Source organism: Dermacentor variabilis, chromosome 7 (assembly GCF_050947875.1).
Source record: "Dermacentor variabilis isolate Ectoservices chromosome 7, ASM5094787v1, whole genome shotgun sequence".
Taxonomy (NCBI): domain Eukaryota; kingdom Metazoa; phylum Arthropoda; class Arachnida; order Ixodida; family Ixodidae; genus Dermacentor; species Dermacentor variabilis.
The window spans coordinates 43,833,955-43,853,654 of NC_134574.1; the positions used below are offsets into that span (position 1 = coordinate 43,833,955).

At 45.3% G+C, this 19,700-nt stretch overlaps 1 protein-coding gene across 1 annotated transcript in view; it reads left to right on the top strand.

The window, feature by feature from the left end:
• LOC142589014 (uncharacterized) overlaps positions 1-19,700 on the top strand; it is a 145,203-nt gene that overhangs the window by 94,744 nt on the left and 30,759 nt on the right. Inside the window, exon 7 of the mRNA XM_075700808.1 lies at positions 841-975. Coding sequence (XP_075556923.1) covers positions 841-975 — 135 coding nt within the window. The remainder of the gene's footprint in view (positions 1-840; positions 976-19,700) is intronic.

Sequence of the window (19,700 nt, forward strand, 5' to 3'; positions counted from 1 at the left end):
AAGGTCTTATGGTTTCCGCACGATTTCCAGGGCAATATTACGGAACGCAAGAACGTACCAAACAATTGGAATTGTGTACAGAACGTTTCAACAGGGATATTACATTGTGAAACAAATTACCAAACTTTCTTGAGGGGTGAAGGTGACGTAAGGAGGGTGACTATTTTACTGGTTACAACAATGACACGTGGAAAAAGACATGTAAGTTAAATTCTACTGATACGAGCTAACCACAGCAAGCGGTTCTCAACGTGATTTGCGCTTACCATAGATTATCAAGCAAATTTGATTTTATGTCTTTCAGTTGTAGCGAAAAGAACACCTCTGGGTAGTTGCCGGCGTTCTCCTGGTTTGGTGGCTTCACATAGAGAAGCCAGCAGCAGTAGGAAGACACCACATAACAAAGGTGAAAGCGAAAGCTATACGTGTAGGAATAGTTTTAAACGAGCCGATTTTTTTTTTGCGTGCATTCACCAGACTAATGTACGGGGCTTTGCTCCCGTTCGGTTGGTGGAATTTGGCAGCTTCAATGTCCCACATTTTCAGTTACGCTCCAGGATAAACTGTTTGCGGCTGTCTAAAGCTAACAATACATTCTGCATAGGGTTGCACTGATATGACCGAAACTTGACTAACATTCGCAACGATTTGGATAGATCTTGCTTTCGGAACTAAGCGACATCCGGGAACTATAAGGTGAAATACAAACGCTATCGCACGTACACCCTGTGGTTTAATAGCCATCCACAAGTCATAATACTGAGTGCAAATATCTGCTGCTGAATACCCTGAAATGTCCTATGTAGAATGCTTAAACCACTATTGTTTCTTTGTTCGCAGCATTGGCGTAGATGTCGACGGTGTCGGAGCTGCCAAGCGTTGTTACAAACCAAGCTACCTCATGGGAAGTGGTTCGCTCAAACAGCCATTTGCTTTCTCATCCTGTACTCAGCAGCTTGTGGCACCAGCTTTAAGGTAAGAGTTAATGGAAGAAAGAAAGAATAAGACAGCGATGCAAATATTACTATCTAAAACACTTTCAAGCAGGTTTCTGTCTTCCGCTCGTTAAAATGCTTGATGAAATCCTCAAGAGCATTCACACGTTCCTAGAGCCAAGAGGATGCGCTATTGGCAGTGTGTACTCTAGCTATTAAGTACAAATTTGTCTGATGGTTTTGTACGAAATTGTGAATATCCATTCTTTTGCAAATTACCCAGCGGAGCGCTGCAGTTGTCATGATGTAGACTAACCCCTGTTCCATAGCAGACATTGAAGGGTGATGCCGAAAATATGCTGCAATAGCTCTTTGTCAAAAAGAAACCCTACAATTAGTATGCGTCTACATCAAAACCACTTTCATCAAGCCACATCTCAGTTTCTCGCCATTCCAGCTGATGTAATATGTGTCCTGTTCCGTCGTTTACCTGCACCAAATAAACAAATATCATGAGATGTGAAAAATTTTAAACAAGGTATCTATGTTAGGTGCGAGTGGAGTCCACGAATGATAGCAAGGCGCCTGTGTTTAATGACAAGGTTGAAAGGTAGATCTCGATGCTAAGTGTTGCCTGGCTTACTTAAATGACTGCTTTGTCTCTAGCACCCCCACTACCTCGCAGCAAACATATGTGAGATAATGGATTTTTTTATTTTTTATTTAGAGGAGTTCATGTGAGAAGTGTCAAAATATGCTAATTTTCAGCATTTCTTCCTCTATGAAATCGCTAATTAGGAGGGCTAAATTGCGTCCCTGTGGAGACCACAATCGCATTAGCATGCATGCTTCTTGTATATTGTCTCGTCTACTTGTTTATCTTTTCAGGGGGATCCCTTTTTACCGTCTAAAAAATGTTATCACTCACCGCAGAACGAGCCCGAAAGTATGGGAAGTTTCTCGAAAGTTATCGATGGTTCTATCTGCTGTCTGCTTTCACCGAAACTTGTGTAATCTGATTGTATGTGCGAAGGGATTCGGGCAAAACTTTCGCAAAAACATGTTGGCTGGAGCAATTACTCTGGAACCTTCGATGGCGCATGCATAAAAGCCGACACGCTTGACCAGCAGATCAAATTTCGAAGATAACCAACCGTGCTCGTCGCTATCACAGTGTTTTGAGTGTAATTTGCTTTTGTGGGCACAAGTTCCCCAAAAAATGCTTGTTTAGTCCATTACAGTTTCGCTGCCTTCTTCAGCGGCACTACTACGTGACATGTTGTGGAGGTGCTACTTTGTTCATCTATCGAAAGCCCCGGCAAAGCCATGTGACAAGCCCGAGCCACAAAGACAACACTAATGTCGCCAAAGGCCAGCGAGCTAGCCGCAGACCGCATAGGCCGGGTGCAGTGCTCGGACTTCTGCATGAGAAGACCAGGAAGTGTACAGCCACGACAGGAGCTACAGTGACAGCCCCAGTAGTGCGAACACCGATCGTGCTGCAGCAGCCCAGGGAGCCACCGACGTTCCGCAGTTGATATTCGAGGACACAGAAAGCTGACATGAGACCTATAATAGGGTCGCTGCATTTAACAGCTGAAACAGCAACGACAAGCTGTGACATGTCTTTTTCGGCATTGGAAGACGCCTCCAGGACGTGGTTGGAAAATTGAGAGGCCACCTTAACGACATGGGGCCTGTTCCGGTGCGGCTTGCTGCAGACATTCACAAGGGTCGTCACAAGACAATCGCAATCTTTAAGGAGGAGTTGGCCCTTCTCTTCCGGTACGCTGACTCAGAAATGCCAGAAGAGACAAAAGTTCGCTTCTTGATGAGGGGTGTCAAGCAAGAGCTCTTCACCGGATTGATACACAACCCGCCCAAGGCTGTTGCTGTCTCCGAAGCCACAACCATTCAGGAGACGCTCGATATGCGAACAAGGCAACATACCCGTCGAAACTACACCGACGCTCAAGTACTCAGCAGCGATGACTTGCGAGACACAATCAGAGTGGTCGTTCGCGAGGACCTGCATAATATCCTTCCAAGGTTGCAGCCTTAGGTGTCCTCAATTGCCGACATCGTTAAAGAATAGGTTCAGCGATCACTGGTGGTTATTGAATTGAAACTGCCATCGCCATAGCCTCAGGCGGAAACGATGACGTACGCCACCGTCATCCGCTGCCAGATTCCCCCTCCGCGCGCGCGCCAGGGCCCCATGACACCACAATTGCGTTGTCAGACGCCGCCGCTGACGCCAACCCGCCCACCGGCCGACCAGCGGACCAGCGCCCACCGGCCGCCCCGATTAAAGCAGACATTTGGCTAGCCCCCAACCACCGTCCGCTTTGCCCCGATTGCGGAGAAGCCGGCTTTACGTACCATCGATTCCTATAACGCGGCTTACGACTGCCAGGCTTCGATGTCAGCGCGCCGTGTCCGCAACTAGGGGAACGCCCTAGTCCCACTGCTGACTACCTCGCCGCCACTGAGTGAAATTCGCGGCGACGGTTCCGTTCGCCGTCACTAGGTCGCTACCTCTCACTGCAGCGCCGGGCATAATACAATAGCCCAGCCGGTCCGCCAGTCCATATGCGGAAAACTAAAACCAGTAACCAATGGAGATGTTGCTGTACGTTGAAATGCTGAAAATGTACCGCTGATGACGGAAACGCTTCAACATCTAGCTCGACGACACATCAACGAGGCGATGCTATCCCAACGGAGTCTGAAATTCGAAAATATGCCAAGAGTCGACCTGAGGATGCGACGTTCTACCTTCAAGTCAGCACGATGCAACCGCGACTCAACGCCAAGACCTAACTGCAGCGCAAGACAAAAGAACGACCGACCTCGATGTGCTTCTCTATGGTCATGCATGCTGGGCGCAGCAGTCGACTACTCCGTCACGAGTGGACACATTGCCGCCCAGCTGAAGAAAGTTAAGACTACATGGGAACGCCCTCAAATTCGAACCGCAGGATGGCACCTATTAAGGGCCGACTGGAATGTGCACGGCAAGAATTACCATTCATGACCGGACTTCCCCTGCCACATTCGTTATCCTCCAACAGTGCTCACAAGATATCATTCTCGGCGTGGAATTCCTGAACCAGCACGGCACAATCATCGACGTGAAGTCGGAAGATGAAGCAATACCGCCGGAGAACTCCCGTAGTCACCACGCCTTGAGTGTGCTCAAAGATGAAGTGAGCATCCCGCCTCGCGCCAGCATGGTTATTCCCGTCGGCACTGAAACACCCGCAGGTGTAGAAGGTGTCATAGAGGGTGATCAACGTCTACAGCTCGATCGTGAAATTGGCGTCGTAAGAGGGATCACTCGACTGCATTGACGAAAAGCGAAAATGATGCTGACCAACTTCAGCCTGGAGTTCAAGCACGTCATTAAGGCTACGACGATCGCATACATCGAAGAAATTGTATAAACCAGCAATGCGTTTTTCCTCTCTGATTCTGCCGCATCTACTCCGACGACCGTAGTTCCTGAACTTGACTTCGACAAAAAGTCAAGTATCCCCGTGAGTAAGCAGCAACAGCTCAGACGTCTTCTCTGACGATACAAAGCCTGCTCTTCGACGTCATCGCGGATTCGACAAACCCAAATCGCAAAGCATCGCATAATAACCGAAGAGTGCGCTCGAGCACTCCGCCAGAGTCTTTACGTAGTGAAAACGCCGAAACGCGAAGCTATAAGGCCACAATTCGACAAAATGCTACACGATGACATCATACAGCCGTCGTCAAGCCCATGGGCATCTCATGTAGTCTTGGTCAAGAAAAAGGACGGAACTCTGCGCTGCTGCGTCGACTATCATCGACTGAACAAGATCACGAAGAAGGACATATACCCCCTCCCACGGATAGAGGACGTATTGGATTGGCTCTGCTAAAGACTTCTCGTCGGTGGAGCTCAAGTCTAGCTGCTGGTAAATAGAAGTCGACCAAAGGATGTCGCGAAAAGACCGCCTTCATCACACCAGACGATTTTTATGAGTTCAAGATCATGCTATTCGGAGTGTGCTCAGCGCCTGGAGCGTTCCAGCGCATGATGGACATGGTGTTAGCAAGATGTAAGTGGAAGACCTGTCTTGTTTAATTAGATAACGTTGTCGTCTTCTCGAGAAATTTTGACAATCGCCTTTTGTGGCTCGCAACAGTACCAGAGGCCATCAAGACATCAGGACTCACTCTGAAACCGGAAAGTGCCACTTTGCTTACGATGAATTTCTGTTCCTTGGCCACGTCGTCAGCAAATCTGCAGTCCGCCCCGACCTGCAAAAGACAGCTACCAGTGCAAAGTTGCAACAGCGCATCGACAAGAAGGCAGTGCGTAGATTTCTTGCCATGTGTGCATACTACAGGTGCTTTGTCAAGGACTTTCCGCGCGTCGCTGAGCATCTAACTAAATGTGATGTCGAGTTCAAGTGGGACACGCCGCCAGCCGACGCATTTGAGGAAACCAAACGACACATCCAGTCACCAGCGGCACATCCGCACTTCGACGAGGACGTCGATACAGAAATTCAGAATGACGGCAGAAGCCTAAGCCTCGATGAAGTCCTTGTCCAGAGGAAAGACGGACTTGAACGCTTCATAGCTTACGCTAGCCAGTCGGTGTCGTAACAAAGGACAATAATTCTACGACCAAAAAGTAATGCCTTGCCATCATTTGGGCTATAGCGAAATTCTGGGCTTATCTATATGGCACACCGTTCAAAGTCGTCAGCATCTATCAAACGTTGTGTTGACTAGCTTATTTAAAGGGCCCCTGAGGACGGCGAGCACGGTGGAGTCTCAGACTGCAAGAATAGAATTCAACCACCCTAATCTATAAGTCCGGACGAAAATACTCTAATACCGACTGCTTATTATGCGCTCCCATTGATCTGCCCCACAAGGCAACAAAGATGATGACGCCTTTCTTGGAATAATAAGCGCGGAAGACTTCAGTGAACAGCAACTAGCCGACCCAGAGCTAAAAGGCCTCGTCGAATTTTTGGAAGAGAACACCGACGTTTTCCGTAGAACATTTAGGAGAGGATTGTCTTTGTTTTCACTTAAAAACAACCCAATCGTAAAAAAAAACCTCACCCGAACACACCAGCTGCCTCCTTCTTTTTCCCTCAGCACTACGTCCAGAAGTACTGCACGCTCTACACGACGATGCGACCCCTGGGCACCTCGGTTTCTCCCGTACGCTATTGAGGATACAGGAAAGGTACTGCTTACGGCGCCTAACCGCCGAGGTGGCCCACTACGTCCAGACATGCCGAGACTGTCAGGCATGCAAGGCATCAGCGACAAAGCCATCGAGATTACAACAGTCAATCAAGCCTCCTTGCCGAACATTTCAGCAGACCTGGTTGTATTTGCTAGCACCCATTGCGAGGTCAACATCCGGAAATAAGTGGATTATCGTGGCTAAGGACCAAGTCATCCTATACGCTGAAACCAAAGCTCTGCCGAAAAATGCTTCCAGCCGAAGTGGCAAAATTCTTCGTCGAGTACATCCTGTTGCAACATGGCACCTGAGAAGTCCTCATCACCCACAGAGGAAAGGCTTTTTCAGCAGAGCTCACGCAAGCCATGCTGCAGTACAGCCAGACAAGCTGCCAGAGGACAACTGCCAACCACCCACCATTGAACGGTCTTATGAAGAGCATGAACCAGACCCTCGCCGACATGATAGCAATGTACGTCGACGTCGAGCGCTAGACGTGGGATGCAGTCTTGCCGTACATAGCCTTCGCTTATACCACGGCAGTGCAAGAAACAACTCAAACGACGGCGTTGAAGTTGGTTTACGGCCGGAACACGACGACGACTCTCGACGCCATGCTGCCGCACGTTATCGAGGCTGCCTGTCTGGAAAAGATAGATGTCGCCTATCTCCAGCGAACCGATAAAGCCATGTTCGGGTTTGGACCCCGATACGCCGACGAGAACTCATTGAGAAGCTATTACGCCGCTATTTCGAACCCAACAAGGTCATCCGACGCATTGGTGCCCTCGAATATGAGGCTGTGCCAGACGGCATTTTGCTGTCGCAGCAGCGCCGCACAAGAAACTAAAATTGTCCATGTTGTGGGACTTAAACAGCTCTACCAGCGCTAACGAACTTTGAGACGTTGCATAACTAAACTTTGGACTTTCTTTTTTTAGGCTGTGTTACTTTGGACATTGTTTCTTTCTTTTGTTACTTTTCTTTGTTATGTGTCATTTTTTTCGCTCTCCTGTTCGTCGAATATATACGATGCTTTCTATAAGGGGACACTGACACGTATAATTGCCTATCGTTTTAGGGTGACCGCTCTTAAGCGTCTTACAAATGGTTACAAATGGTTACAATGTGGGAATGGCACCCACGACGATAATGGAAGAGAAAATAGTCTAGAGGAATTCAAAATCCCAAAGGTAACGCAGGAAGAAGTAAAGAAAGCCTTGGGAGATATGCAAAGGGGGAAGGCAGCTGGGGAGGATCAGGTAACAGCTAATTTGTTGAAGGATGGTGGACAGATTGTTCTAGAAAAACTGGCCACCCTGTACACGCAATACCTCATGATCTCGAGCGTACCGGCATCTTGGAAGAACGCTTACATAATCCTAATCCATAAGAAAGGCGACGCCAAAGACTTGAAAAATTATAGACCGATCAGCTTACTGTCCGTTGCCTACAAAGTATTTACTAAGGTAATTGCAAATAAAATCAGGAACTCCTTAGACTTCTGTCAACCAAAGGACCAGGCAGGATTCCGTAAAGGCTACTCAACAATAGACCATATTCAAACTATCAATCAAGTGATAGAAAAATGTGCAGAATATAACCAAGCCTTATATATAGCTTTCATTGATTACAAGAAAGCGTTTGATTCAGTCGAAACCTCAGCAGTCATGAAGGCATTACGGAATCAGGGTGTAGATGAGCCATATGTAAAAATACTGGAAGATATCTATAGCGGCTCCACAGCCACCGTAGTCCTCCATAAAGAAAGTAACAAAATCCCAATAAAGAAAGGCGTCAGGCATGGAGATACGATATCTCCAATGCTATTCACAGCGTGTTTACAGGAGGTATTCAGAGACCTGGATGGGGAAGAATTGGGGATAAAAGTTAATGGAGGATACCTTAGTAACTTGCGATTCGCTGATGATGATCATCATCATCATCAGCCTGTTTACGCCCACTGCAGGGCAAAGGCCTCTCCCATATTTCTCCAACAGCCCCGGTCATGTACTAATTGTGGCCATGCCGTCCCTGCGAACTTCTTAATCTCATCCGCCCACCTAACTTTGCCTTGCTTAGTAGCTCAGGAGACAAATTGCAATTCATGCTCACTAACGTGGAGAGCCAAAGCAGAAGAGTGGGTCTAAAAATTAATCTGCAGAAAACTAAAGTAATGCTTAACAGTCTCGGAAGAGAAAAGCAATTTACAATAGGCAGCGAGGCACTGGAAGTCGTAAGGGAATACATCTACTTAGGGCGGGCAGTGACGGCGGATCCGGATCATGAGACGGAAATAATCAGAAGAATAAGAAGGGGCTGGGGTGCGTTTGGCAGGCATTCTCAGATCATGAACAGCAGGTTGCCATTATCCCTGAAGAGAAAATTATATAACAACTGTGTCTTACCAGTACTCACCTACGGAGCAGAAACATGGAGGCTTACGAAAATTGTTCTACTCAAATTGAGGACGACGCAATGAGCTGTGGAAAGAAGAATGATAGGTGTAACGTTAAGGGATAAGAAAAGAGCAGATTGGGTGAGGGAACAAACGCGAGTTAATGACATCTTAGTTGAAATCAAGAAAAAGAAATGGGCATGGGCAGGACATGTAATGAGGAGTGAAGATAACCGATGGTCATGAAGGGTTACAGACTGGATCCCAAGGGAAGAGAAGCGTATCAGGGGGCGGCAGAAAGTTAGGTGGGCGGATGAGATTAAGAAGTTTGCAGGCACGGCATGGCCACAATTAGTACACGACCGGGGTTGTTGGAGAAGTATGGGACAGGCCTTTGCCCTGCAGTGGGCGTAACCAGGCTGATGATGAAATGGTATCGCTCAGCGCAGGAGGCGCCCGCATTCAAAGGGTTGCTCAAATGTTATGAATGGTTCTTTGTGCTGTCGCCACCGAAGCTTTTGTAAATTTATTTATTTATTTATTTATTTATTTATTTAGGATATCCTCATTGCCATACGGCATTAAATGGAGGAATGTCTACAGATTAGTAGTTTAAAGCAAACAAACGAATACATTCACTTCTGGTAATAAAATGATTTTCCTGAATATAGAATGGGAGCTATTATTTCGCATAAAAGTTTGTTATCGGTGATTCCTACGATACTTGGGCGAAGATGGTTTCATTCCTGAGATGTACGGTGGATGAAAGACTGAAAGAAAGACTTTGTTTTACGTGAATGAATTCCTGCCTTACAGCAATGATCGACGCGATTTGAAATGTACTGAGGCCGCAGGATGAAATCGTCATGAAGCGTGGTACAATTAAAAATTTCATGAAATAGCGAGAGACGGGCAATTTTGCGGTGGTTAGCCAGTGGAATAAGTGTTACGTTAGTGTTCAATAAGTTTCGACTCGCAGCACAATAACAATTAGAAAGAATGGAACGGATATTATTATTTTGTACTAGTTCAAGTCACATAGTGAGATTAACGTGACTGGAATGCCAAATTGCAGATGCATATTCAAGTTTCTAGCGTATTGGAGTCTTGTAAAGCTTCAACTTTAATGAAATCGGTGCTTTGAAAAAGTTGTGTGCACGCGAGTATGCGATTAGCATTGTTAATCATGTATATGCAAGGTAATACTTCAGTTATTTGTAATGCGTATAGCAAGATATTTATATGACACGACAGAACCTCAGGAAACGTTGTATAGATGGTAGGTTCTACGAGTACAATCAGATCTGGATACGCGTATGCATTTATTTTGTCTTCCTAATGTTTATTTCTATTAGCCACTTACCGTCTGAAATTGACTGCTTGTGCGACGGGAATAGTGTAACACTTTCTGAAAGGTCAAACCTAGCATAATCATATTTGTCACTATGTGACAATCAATGATAATGTTTGGTTTTCGATATCGAAATCCCGTCAAGTTGCCAGTGTGAGAGGAAGTCATGGTTGAAGTGGGATGCGTAATTGAAACTTCGTACGATGGCGATGCAATATCATTTGCGCATGTAATTATGAATTTGTAAGTGTGACGAGCAAACCCTTTAGCTGAGAGTCTGAAAAATCTCTCTATAAAAATAATATCCAATCAGATATTTTGGTTTCAATGTGACTGGTTTTGTTCGTGATTTTAATTAGGTATTTAATATGGTATTTATAGGGCACTCTGTAGTAGTGCGCTTCGGTGCATCCGTGCTTAGGGCCCTTGAGGTGTAATCTTTATTTCTGTAATTTCGGCTGGATAACAACGCGCGCATCGGGAAGATAGTGTGATTTATTGCTTTTTCAAAGAAATAGTCCCACTAACAATTATTTGCCGAAGACAGGGAGCTGAGTTCAAGTACGCAACTCACTCACAGGAACACACGGTGAACGCAAACAGGCCGAGCGCCATCTGGAGGTGCTAAAACAGCCAAGCACAGCAGTCACCACGAGGGAATAATATGAGCGTGCATAAAATGCTTGCGGTGCCGTGGAGAGAGCGTCTCCGCTACTCGCTATAGTTCCTGGTGCTCGGCTGAAGATAGCGCGAGTAGTTTGGGGCCCGCAGTTGCGTGCAGGAGGCCAGTGCATTGTAGTCTCCTAATGCGATAATGAGGGCACGTGGTCATTTTGTGTGTGCTTTTCCAGCATTGTGTCGAGCTTTTCGGTGCATGAGAGGTAAAAGCTTTGTCCCGCTTATACAGGGTATCAGTCATGTAAGGGAAAGTTCTTGTTTTTTTTTCGCCAGTAGAATATAATCGTTTGTACCATGTAGGCAATACGAGACAAGTGCAATTTGCTTAGCCAACAAAAAATGTCGGCGGAAAGCATTTCGAGCACCATATCGTGTTCGACGAATGGGCAGTGCGACAGGAATATAGTGCTACTATAAAATCAACGTATCTTCCTATGTTTTAGCGCTTCAATAAAATTTTATTGTACATATTCTGAAGCTCTATTTGCAATGTCCGCACGCTGGCTGCATGTGGAAGCGCTCATCTTATCTCGTTTCAGTAAACGCCGGTCCTCTCGGAGGTGGCGCCGAAATAATCACGCGATTTAGTATATTATTGTGATAACATTTATATCGACACTCCAGACGCATTTTAGCCGTCGGCGTCACCGTCACCTTCACGTCGCTGATGTATCTGGAAAGCGACTTGTGAAGGGGTCAGTGTACGCCGTGCGCTGGGTTTTCGCGGCTTAGTTCGCGTTGGATGCGACAGGCAGCACAAAGGTTAATTCGCTCGCTGATGCTGCCGCCCTTCCTCGCTACAGCGTTTTGAAAGCGAAATTCCGCGCTCGTGCAGGAGATGTGTTCATGTATATGTGTGCGCGCCTGGCACCATGCTTGTTCATTTACTTAGTATGGCTATGTGTACAATTTTACACGGCTGACAAAACTACTATCCTTACTTCGTATAGCAGTTCACTGATTCGCTACCGCAATCAATTCTTCGCCTTTCGGGTGAAATGGTGACTTCTTTAGGCGGTCGCAGTGAATCTAATAAACTCAATCTCTGAAGCTATTGATACTACTTACGTTATCGAGAACACAACCTTTGTAATGCATGGGGATAATGTTTGAACGGGCTTATTTCATTGCTACGTGTTCGAAACTTCGTTGAAAGAGGCTCAGCCTCGTAGCCTACTGCATACTGCCTATGGATGACAAAAGAAGCTGGACGCGAAGGTAGCAAGAGGAAATGAAAATTTACACCTTGGTTATGGTCGGGCATTTAATTATTCATGGCTAAATACAACATTGCAACAACTGTTTTGTACAACAGGAAATACAGATTTTCCAGCACGGATGTATTTGAATCGACTCAGCATGCGCGATAGACTAAGGATATAGTACTGAAAATCAATAAATGTTGATACCGCTCCTTCGAGCCATCTGAGAAGACCGTTGTTGAAGGCAAAAACGCAAACGTTATATCAGTTTTGTTGTTACCGAACCTAAGAAAGTACATTTCCATATAAGAAATTGAACATAGATTCGTGTGCATTGTCTTGTATCACCACAATTATTACACCAGAGGTTGCGTGCGGAAAACCTAGATCACTTCTGGGTACGTACGGTATCTGCTTGTTACACTTATATATGTAGGAGTAGGTCTTTCTGCTATTTTTGGGCAGTGTCATGTGCTAAATATATATCCTAGGTGTTTGACTGCTTCGAATTTGCGTTTCTGGGTACCTTTCGATATCATCGTTTTTACACCATGGGGCGCCTTAACGCACTAGAAAGCACCGAGTGAAGCAGCTGTATGGATATCAACATGTTCTTGCTGCTCATTTATACGCTCCTACATATGCTTCTACGTTTTCTCGACATAAACAGCCCATAACCCGCCCTCGAAATGAAGGGAAATCCACAAGTGCGAGCATGGGAGAAGGTAGGAAGTGTATAATATTTGTTGACCAGGCTTACTAATAGAAGCAACGGTGGTGCTGAATACACTCTTTCAGCTGCGTGATGTGGTCAGAAGTTTTTTTACGGGGAGATTCACACAGGATAGTCTATAAAATGTATTTTCAGTCCTAAGAATGATTTCCCCAGTGCCAAGCGCACATGACTTGAAAAATGCTCCAAAAATACTGTCAGCCAGTCAGTTTGTTAAGCTCTTACAAAAGTCAAGCTGTGAAGTGGGCGACAGCAGCTATTGCGTAGATTTTCTTGCAGCGGAGATCAACAAGGCACACAGTGAAATCGCAGAGCCAGCAGCAAGCCATGCCGTTGGTAAAATAGAACCTTTAAGTTGAAAGTGACATCGAAGCCCACTTACAGGCTTTTTAGTTCGTCGTTTTTGAAGACACCAAAGGCTTGCAGTTCATGCGTGGAAATCCGGGCAATGATCCCGTTCCTGAGGCGATTGTTCTTGTTGGCACAAAATACTATGTGAAATGCGAAGCTGTGCTGAAAAAGTTTTGAGAAGAAGAAGAAATTTACCGTATAAGACAGCCAATCAAGCCTCTGAGAAGCCTGCTTGAACCCAATGTTTCGTTATCGACTGACGTATGCGCTGAGCATCCGAATGCGATGAAAGGACTCTTAGATAGTTCTGTGACGCTACGGCTCCTCCTTTTTATGCAGATGCTGACCCAGCCTGATAGCAATGAGTACGATGCGCGTGGCAGCAAAAAGGTTGCAGGTGTAAATGGGGGCTGAAATTATTTCCCGTTTTAAGCAGCACAGAATCCTAGTTCTCATCAGTCGGTGCACTAATAATTACGGCATGTGACTCCTGAGGCTTTAGACAGGTGAAACCTTTGTTGTGCTGTATTGGACTTCATTTGAAGTTTTCCTGCTGCCTTCCCCTGTTTTTATGCAGTCAAATAATCTATTAATGATAAACCTTTGCTTTCCTTGTGAGACATATTTGTCTGTGGCGCTCTATTCCACACTGGTACGGTCATCTCAGAAGTGTCAAAACAAAATTTAAGGGTGCCTTCGAGCAAACTATTCAGTACTGCTTAGCTTTGCGCAGCACATATTCAAAAGCAGAGCGCGTGAACTCGTTCTAGAGACATATAAATTATCCTTTATGGTTGCAATGATAATAATATCTGAATTAATCAGAAAGCACGCAATGTTTTGCGCTTTATGGCGCACATGTTCTTTTTCGTTCCTATATTTCGCACGCATAATGCCTCTCTCTACATTAAAACATTATCAATTATCGCTAACACTGACACGTCATTTGCACCGAGTATCGTGATCTTCCAATGCACGGCATATCTGATTTACATGACTTTGTCGAGGACTTCTTGAGGAGTTCACGTCCTTTGCGTCTGTATCTTTTGGGTAGTGGCTCCCTAAGCTTTCAGTTTGTGCCACAAACTTGAACATTATTTCGAAACACTTTGCATGGACTAATTGACAACGCACCGAAAGCGATACGCTCTTTCCGAGACTTGAAGCCTGCTCTAGCACTTGCTTCATTAAGCGAAAATTCACCTGCACTTATGAGCTGAGGTGAAAATTTATTTTTACACACGCGTGCAAAATTGCAATAATACCTATCTTCGTTAGAGTCAGAGAGCCCAGATTCTAAATTTGAGGTAGCTTTCGTCGCGCTTCTAGTGCTCCGACACAATGCGGCGGTGCTACCAGATGCGTCACCACCTTGCATTGAGTAGCGAGAATCGATGATGGTGATGATGTTGATGCTTTTCCATCTATCATGCTTGTATACAAAGTTTTAATCTTCTCTATTTTATTGTACCGCTGCCTGTTGCAGTGCGCTCACCCGCGCTATCAGTGACAGAACTTGCGCCCCATTAGGGAGGGTTCTCTATCGCTTCTAAGCTGCCGCTCCTATTCTTCAACCGTACTTACTAGCGCATGAACGAACATATGGCTCTAAAACCGGCTCTAAATTTTACCATTAGGAGACAGCGAACATCACAACAGCGAACACATGGCATTTACAAACACACACACACACACACACACACACACACACACACACACACACACACACACACACACACACACACACACACACACACACGCACGCACGCACGCACGCACACACGCACACGCACACACGCGCGCGCACACACACACACACACACAGACACACATTCAGGACACACGAATGAGGAAGTGTAGAAAGCTTACACACGGCACATTAGCATACATACATTTCTTGGGCTGCCTGATACCCCTACCTTCTGAGCGCCATTTAAAGCCACATTTCTTTAACTTCCAGTGTAGAACCAGTGGGAGCAGAGCTGTTCGTCGTAATTGTTTTATAAATCTCGGCAAAATTCCAAAAATGTAGTCAGCTAATATGCACTTCAAGATACGCGTACCTCCTAATATAAGATCACATTATATAGAATTAGTTTTCATTACCACATTCGGAACACGATCCCGGTGGCGACTGTAAAGCTAGGGCTACGATAAAACATGTCTTATTAGAATGCGAAGCTATCTGCCCAGTTGCCGCTTCAAATCCATATGGCCTCCTTGAAGCCCTTCTGTTAAGCTTTAGCAGGGTGAAAGTAAACACGTCCGCAATAGAGATTAGTGAGTGGAGATAGGAAGTTTGGTGGGAGAAAATTAGGGAGAACAAAAACAGCGCAGGCCCACGAAAAACAACGTTCCCGATAGTTGTTCAGCAATTTTGACGATGGCAATTCTTTGTGACTTCGTTTTTTTGCAAAGATAGGTAGGACATTAGCCATTGATGCCGCATGTGCGTCAGCCGCCCCCCCCCCCCCCCCGCAATTTTTTCGTGCTGTCATGCACCGCCGACCAAAACAATCCCCGGCCCCGGAAATCATTCCGGATTTGGTCTAGAATGTCTTTTTCACGCTCGAAAAGACAACAAGGGCTGGATTTGGCGCCAACGCCCATGCTCCGGCAGTCACATAACGCAAGGAGCCCCATCCAGACGCAAAGTTTCAAGGCCGTTTTGATGGCCACCGGGCTCGTCGCGGCATATCGCGGAGGCTTCGGAATGTACGGAGCGTATGGATTTCAATTCTGAAACTTTAAGGGTATAAATTTCTCAAAACCCTTTCATGCGAAAGGTGCAATACGTTTCCAAAGTCGTGCTTTAGATATTCAATTAGGGAACTTTGTGAGTTTAATGTTGCTTTAAACACTGGACGCCAAAGGTGCATTGACATTTACAAAGTCGTAGAACAGACCATACAACGAGACAAGCAAAGTAAACACACTATCACACAAGTTAACAAAGACAATGAGACGAAGCGTTCTGGTGGTTCATCTGTGCAGTCATGTAACAGAAAAGAATAACAAAATTTTATTTTTTTACACCTGCGCCAGAGCTTCAGTGTCAAGACACTTAAGCCAGCAAAGATAACTACGTCCTAATGTTCTTGTTTTTTCGTACTTTGACTTTTAGTCACGAGGACACATGGAACCTCTTCAATTTTCTTTTTCTCGCTACTCGCGGGCTACCAGAGCCAGCCAGAGCGCATGCGTCTGTTTCACATTGCCCCAACTACTGCGCCGCGCACTTTGGTGTTCCTTCATGTTTCTCTGGCCGAGTGGATTTTCCCCTGGCAGAGTTTTAGACGCTTTCCAGCTAGCAGACAAGAGAAAGAAACAATGGTTGCTTGCCGCCATAACTGTGGGGACTCGAAGGATAGAAACGCGTTCGCTTGAGCTCCCCGGAAAGTCTTGTCTCGCGGGTGCAGGATAGCGTGTGTGTATGTATGTATGTATGTATGTATGTATGTATGTATGTATGTATGTATGTATGTATGTATGTATGTATGTATGTATGTATGTATGTATGTATGTATGTATGTATGTATGTATGTATGTATGTATGTATGTATGTATGTATGCATGCATGCATGCATGCATGCATGCATGTATGTATGTATGTATGTATGTATGTATGTATGAATGTATGTATGTATGTTGAAGGATAGGGGTCAGATTGTTCTAAAAAAACTGGCCACCCTGTATACGCAATGCCTGATGACTTCGGGTGTATCGGAATCTTGGAAGAACGCTAACGTAATCCTAATTCATAAAATAGCGGACGCCAGAGACTTGAAAAATTATAGACCGATCAACTTACTGTCCGTTGCCTACAAAGTATTTACTGAGGTATTCGAAATAGAATACGGAACACCTTAGGCTTCCTTCAACCAAAGGACCAGGCAGGATTCCGTAAAGGCTACTCAACAATAGACCCTATTAAAACTATCAATCCGGTGATAGAGAAATGTGCGGAATATAAACAACCCTTATATACAGCTTTCTTTGATTGCGAGAAAGCGTGTGATTCAGTCAAAACCACACCAGTCATGGAGGCATTACGGCATCAGGGTGTAGACTAGCCGTATATACAAATACTGAAAGATAGCTACAGCGGGTCCACAGCACCGTTGTCCTCCATAAAGACAGCAAGAAAATCCAAATAAAGAAAGGCGTCAGGCAGGGAGATACGATCATTCCAATGCTATTCACAGCATGTTTACAGGAGGTATTCAGAGACCTGGATTGGGAAGAATTGGGGATAAGAGTTAATTGAGAATACCTTTGTAATTTTCGACTGCCTGATGATATTTCCTTGCTTAGTAACTCAGGGGACCAATTGCAATGCATGCTCACTGACCTGGAGAGGCAAAGCAGATGGGTGGGTCTAAAAATTAATATGCAGAAAACTAAAGTAATGCTTAACAGTCTCCGAAGAGAACAGCAGTTTACGATAGGTAGGGAGGCACTGGAAGTGGTAAGGGAATATATCTACGTAGGACCGGTAGTGACCGCGGATCCGGATCATGAGACTAAAATAATCAGAATAAGAATGGGCTGGGGTGCGTTTGGCAAGCCTTCTAAGATCTTGAACAGCAGGTTACCATAATCCCTCAAGAGAAAAGTGTGTAACAGCTGTGTCTTACCAGTAGTCACGTACGGGGCAGATACCTGGAGGCTTACGAAAAGGGTTCTACTTGAACTGAGGACGACGCAACGAGCTATGGAAAGAATGATAGGTGTAACGTTAAGGGATAAGAAAAGAGCAGATTGGGTGAGGGAACAATAGCGCGTTAATAATATCTTAGTTGAAATGAAGAAAAAGAATTGAGGGATGGGGGCTTGGGCAGGACAAATAATTGGGAGGGAAGGTAACTGATGGTCATCAAGAGTTACGGAATGGATTCAAAGGGAAGGGAAGCGTAGCAGAGGGCGGCAGAAAGTTAGGTGGGCGGATGAGATTAAGAAGTTTGCACGGACAATATGGCCACAATTAGTACATGACCGGGGTAGTTGGAGAACTATGGGAATGGCCTTTGCCCTGCAGTGGGCGTAACGAGGCTGATGATGATGATGATGATGATGATGTATGATGTATGTATGTATGTATGTATGTATTTATGTGTGTATGTATGTATGCATGTATGTATGTATGTATGTATGTATGAACTCGAGAAGAGAGTGTTGGTGTGCTAGTTGGCAAGACATCTTTTGTGAGCTTAAACTGTGATGCCAATTGCAAGCACCTGCCAGTAAATATAGGTCACATGCGAATGTGTGCAAGCCGATGTTTGTAAAAACGAAAGTGTTAGGACAAGCAAAATACCAAAGGGCATGTGAAATCTTGGAAGCTTCCTTGATAGCAAGACATGGTCCAGATATGTGCGTCAGCAGAGCGTCAGTGTATCTTTCAAGACACAGCTTGATTTTTGAGAGTAGATAGGGGCTTGTCGAGGGAGTGTTACATCGTCACCCGGTTATGATCTGGCTTGGACATGCGCATGGTACTGTGAACAGCTAGCGAAACGCATTCTTCAGTCTTTCCAATCCACAGCCAACAAGTATAATTTTACCTTTGAATTACCGGAGAATACTTCTTTGCAGTTTTTAGACGTAAGGCTGTTCTTTAAAGATAAGGATCACCTATGTTTGAGGCACTCACCTCGTTCAAATAAGGCGCTCCTGCTCTTCGATTTATGTCACTCCAAGCTGGTCAAGAAGGGCATTGCGGCGTCATGTTTGAGGCCATCTCTTGCCAAGTCAAGCCACCATAAGGTCCAAGCTAGTTTTCCTCCCAAGTTAAACGTGTTCGTAATGCACGTTTTCCGCAAGCCCTACTTCAGGCCATAGCTGAGTGGCTGTTGAAAGCCATAGGCCACCATAATACAGTTACTGGGTTTTAGTGAGAAAAAAAGAGGTGGAGGCATAAGTTTGAGCTAACGCCATATATCCATAAGGTTTCATATGGGATGAATAGGGTCGCCGGAAAAGTCGGTGTTCATGTGAATTTTTCAGCCCCCTGCAAGTTGTCGTGTATATGCGACCTTTATAACGTAGATAAAGGGAAGGGTGATGGTTGTAGCATGAAATACAGACGCACGTATGTACCATGCAGAAGAAAGGTGGTATACGAGTTTCCGTTAACCTGTCTAATGTTGTATGTGAGGCAAACCGGGAGGATCTATTAAGAATCGTTTAATATAGCACTCTAACTCATCAAAAAAATGACAGCGGAAAGCACCTGCCACATCATTGCAGGTTATGTGCGAAGACGTTTGACAAAACAAAGGTGTTAGGGCGTGCAAAGGACCAAAGGTCACATGAAATCTTAGGAGCTTCCTTGATGGCATGACATGGCCCAGATAGGTGCGTCAGCGAACCGTCAGTGTATCTTTTCAATAAAGAGCTTGATTTTTGTGTTAGATAGAGGCTTGGCGAGGGAATATTACATGGTTACGCTGTTACGATATAGCTTGGGCATGCGCATAATTCGAAGAGGCAGGATTGTGTGATTTCAATAAACCCGTTGTTAGCCTGCGTTCGTCCTGTCTTCATCTACCTCGGTGTGTCGTCCTTAGCGCAGTTTAAGGTCACAAAAAGAACTATGCGTATGGTTCTCTGCGAACCAAGCGTTTCACGTTTTCGACATTCCTTCGATAGCCACATTAGGTGCCCAAAGTAGGCATTCGATTGATGCCAACATGTTTTCCTTTTTTTATTTTGGTGCCCCCGCCCAAAAAATTCGTTGTTGTGGTGCAGTGAACTGTAACATGGTGAAAGTTCGATTTTTTTTATTTCTTTTGCTCAAACTGTTGAACC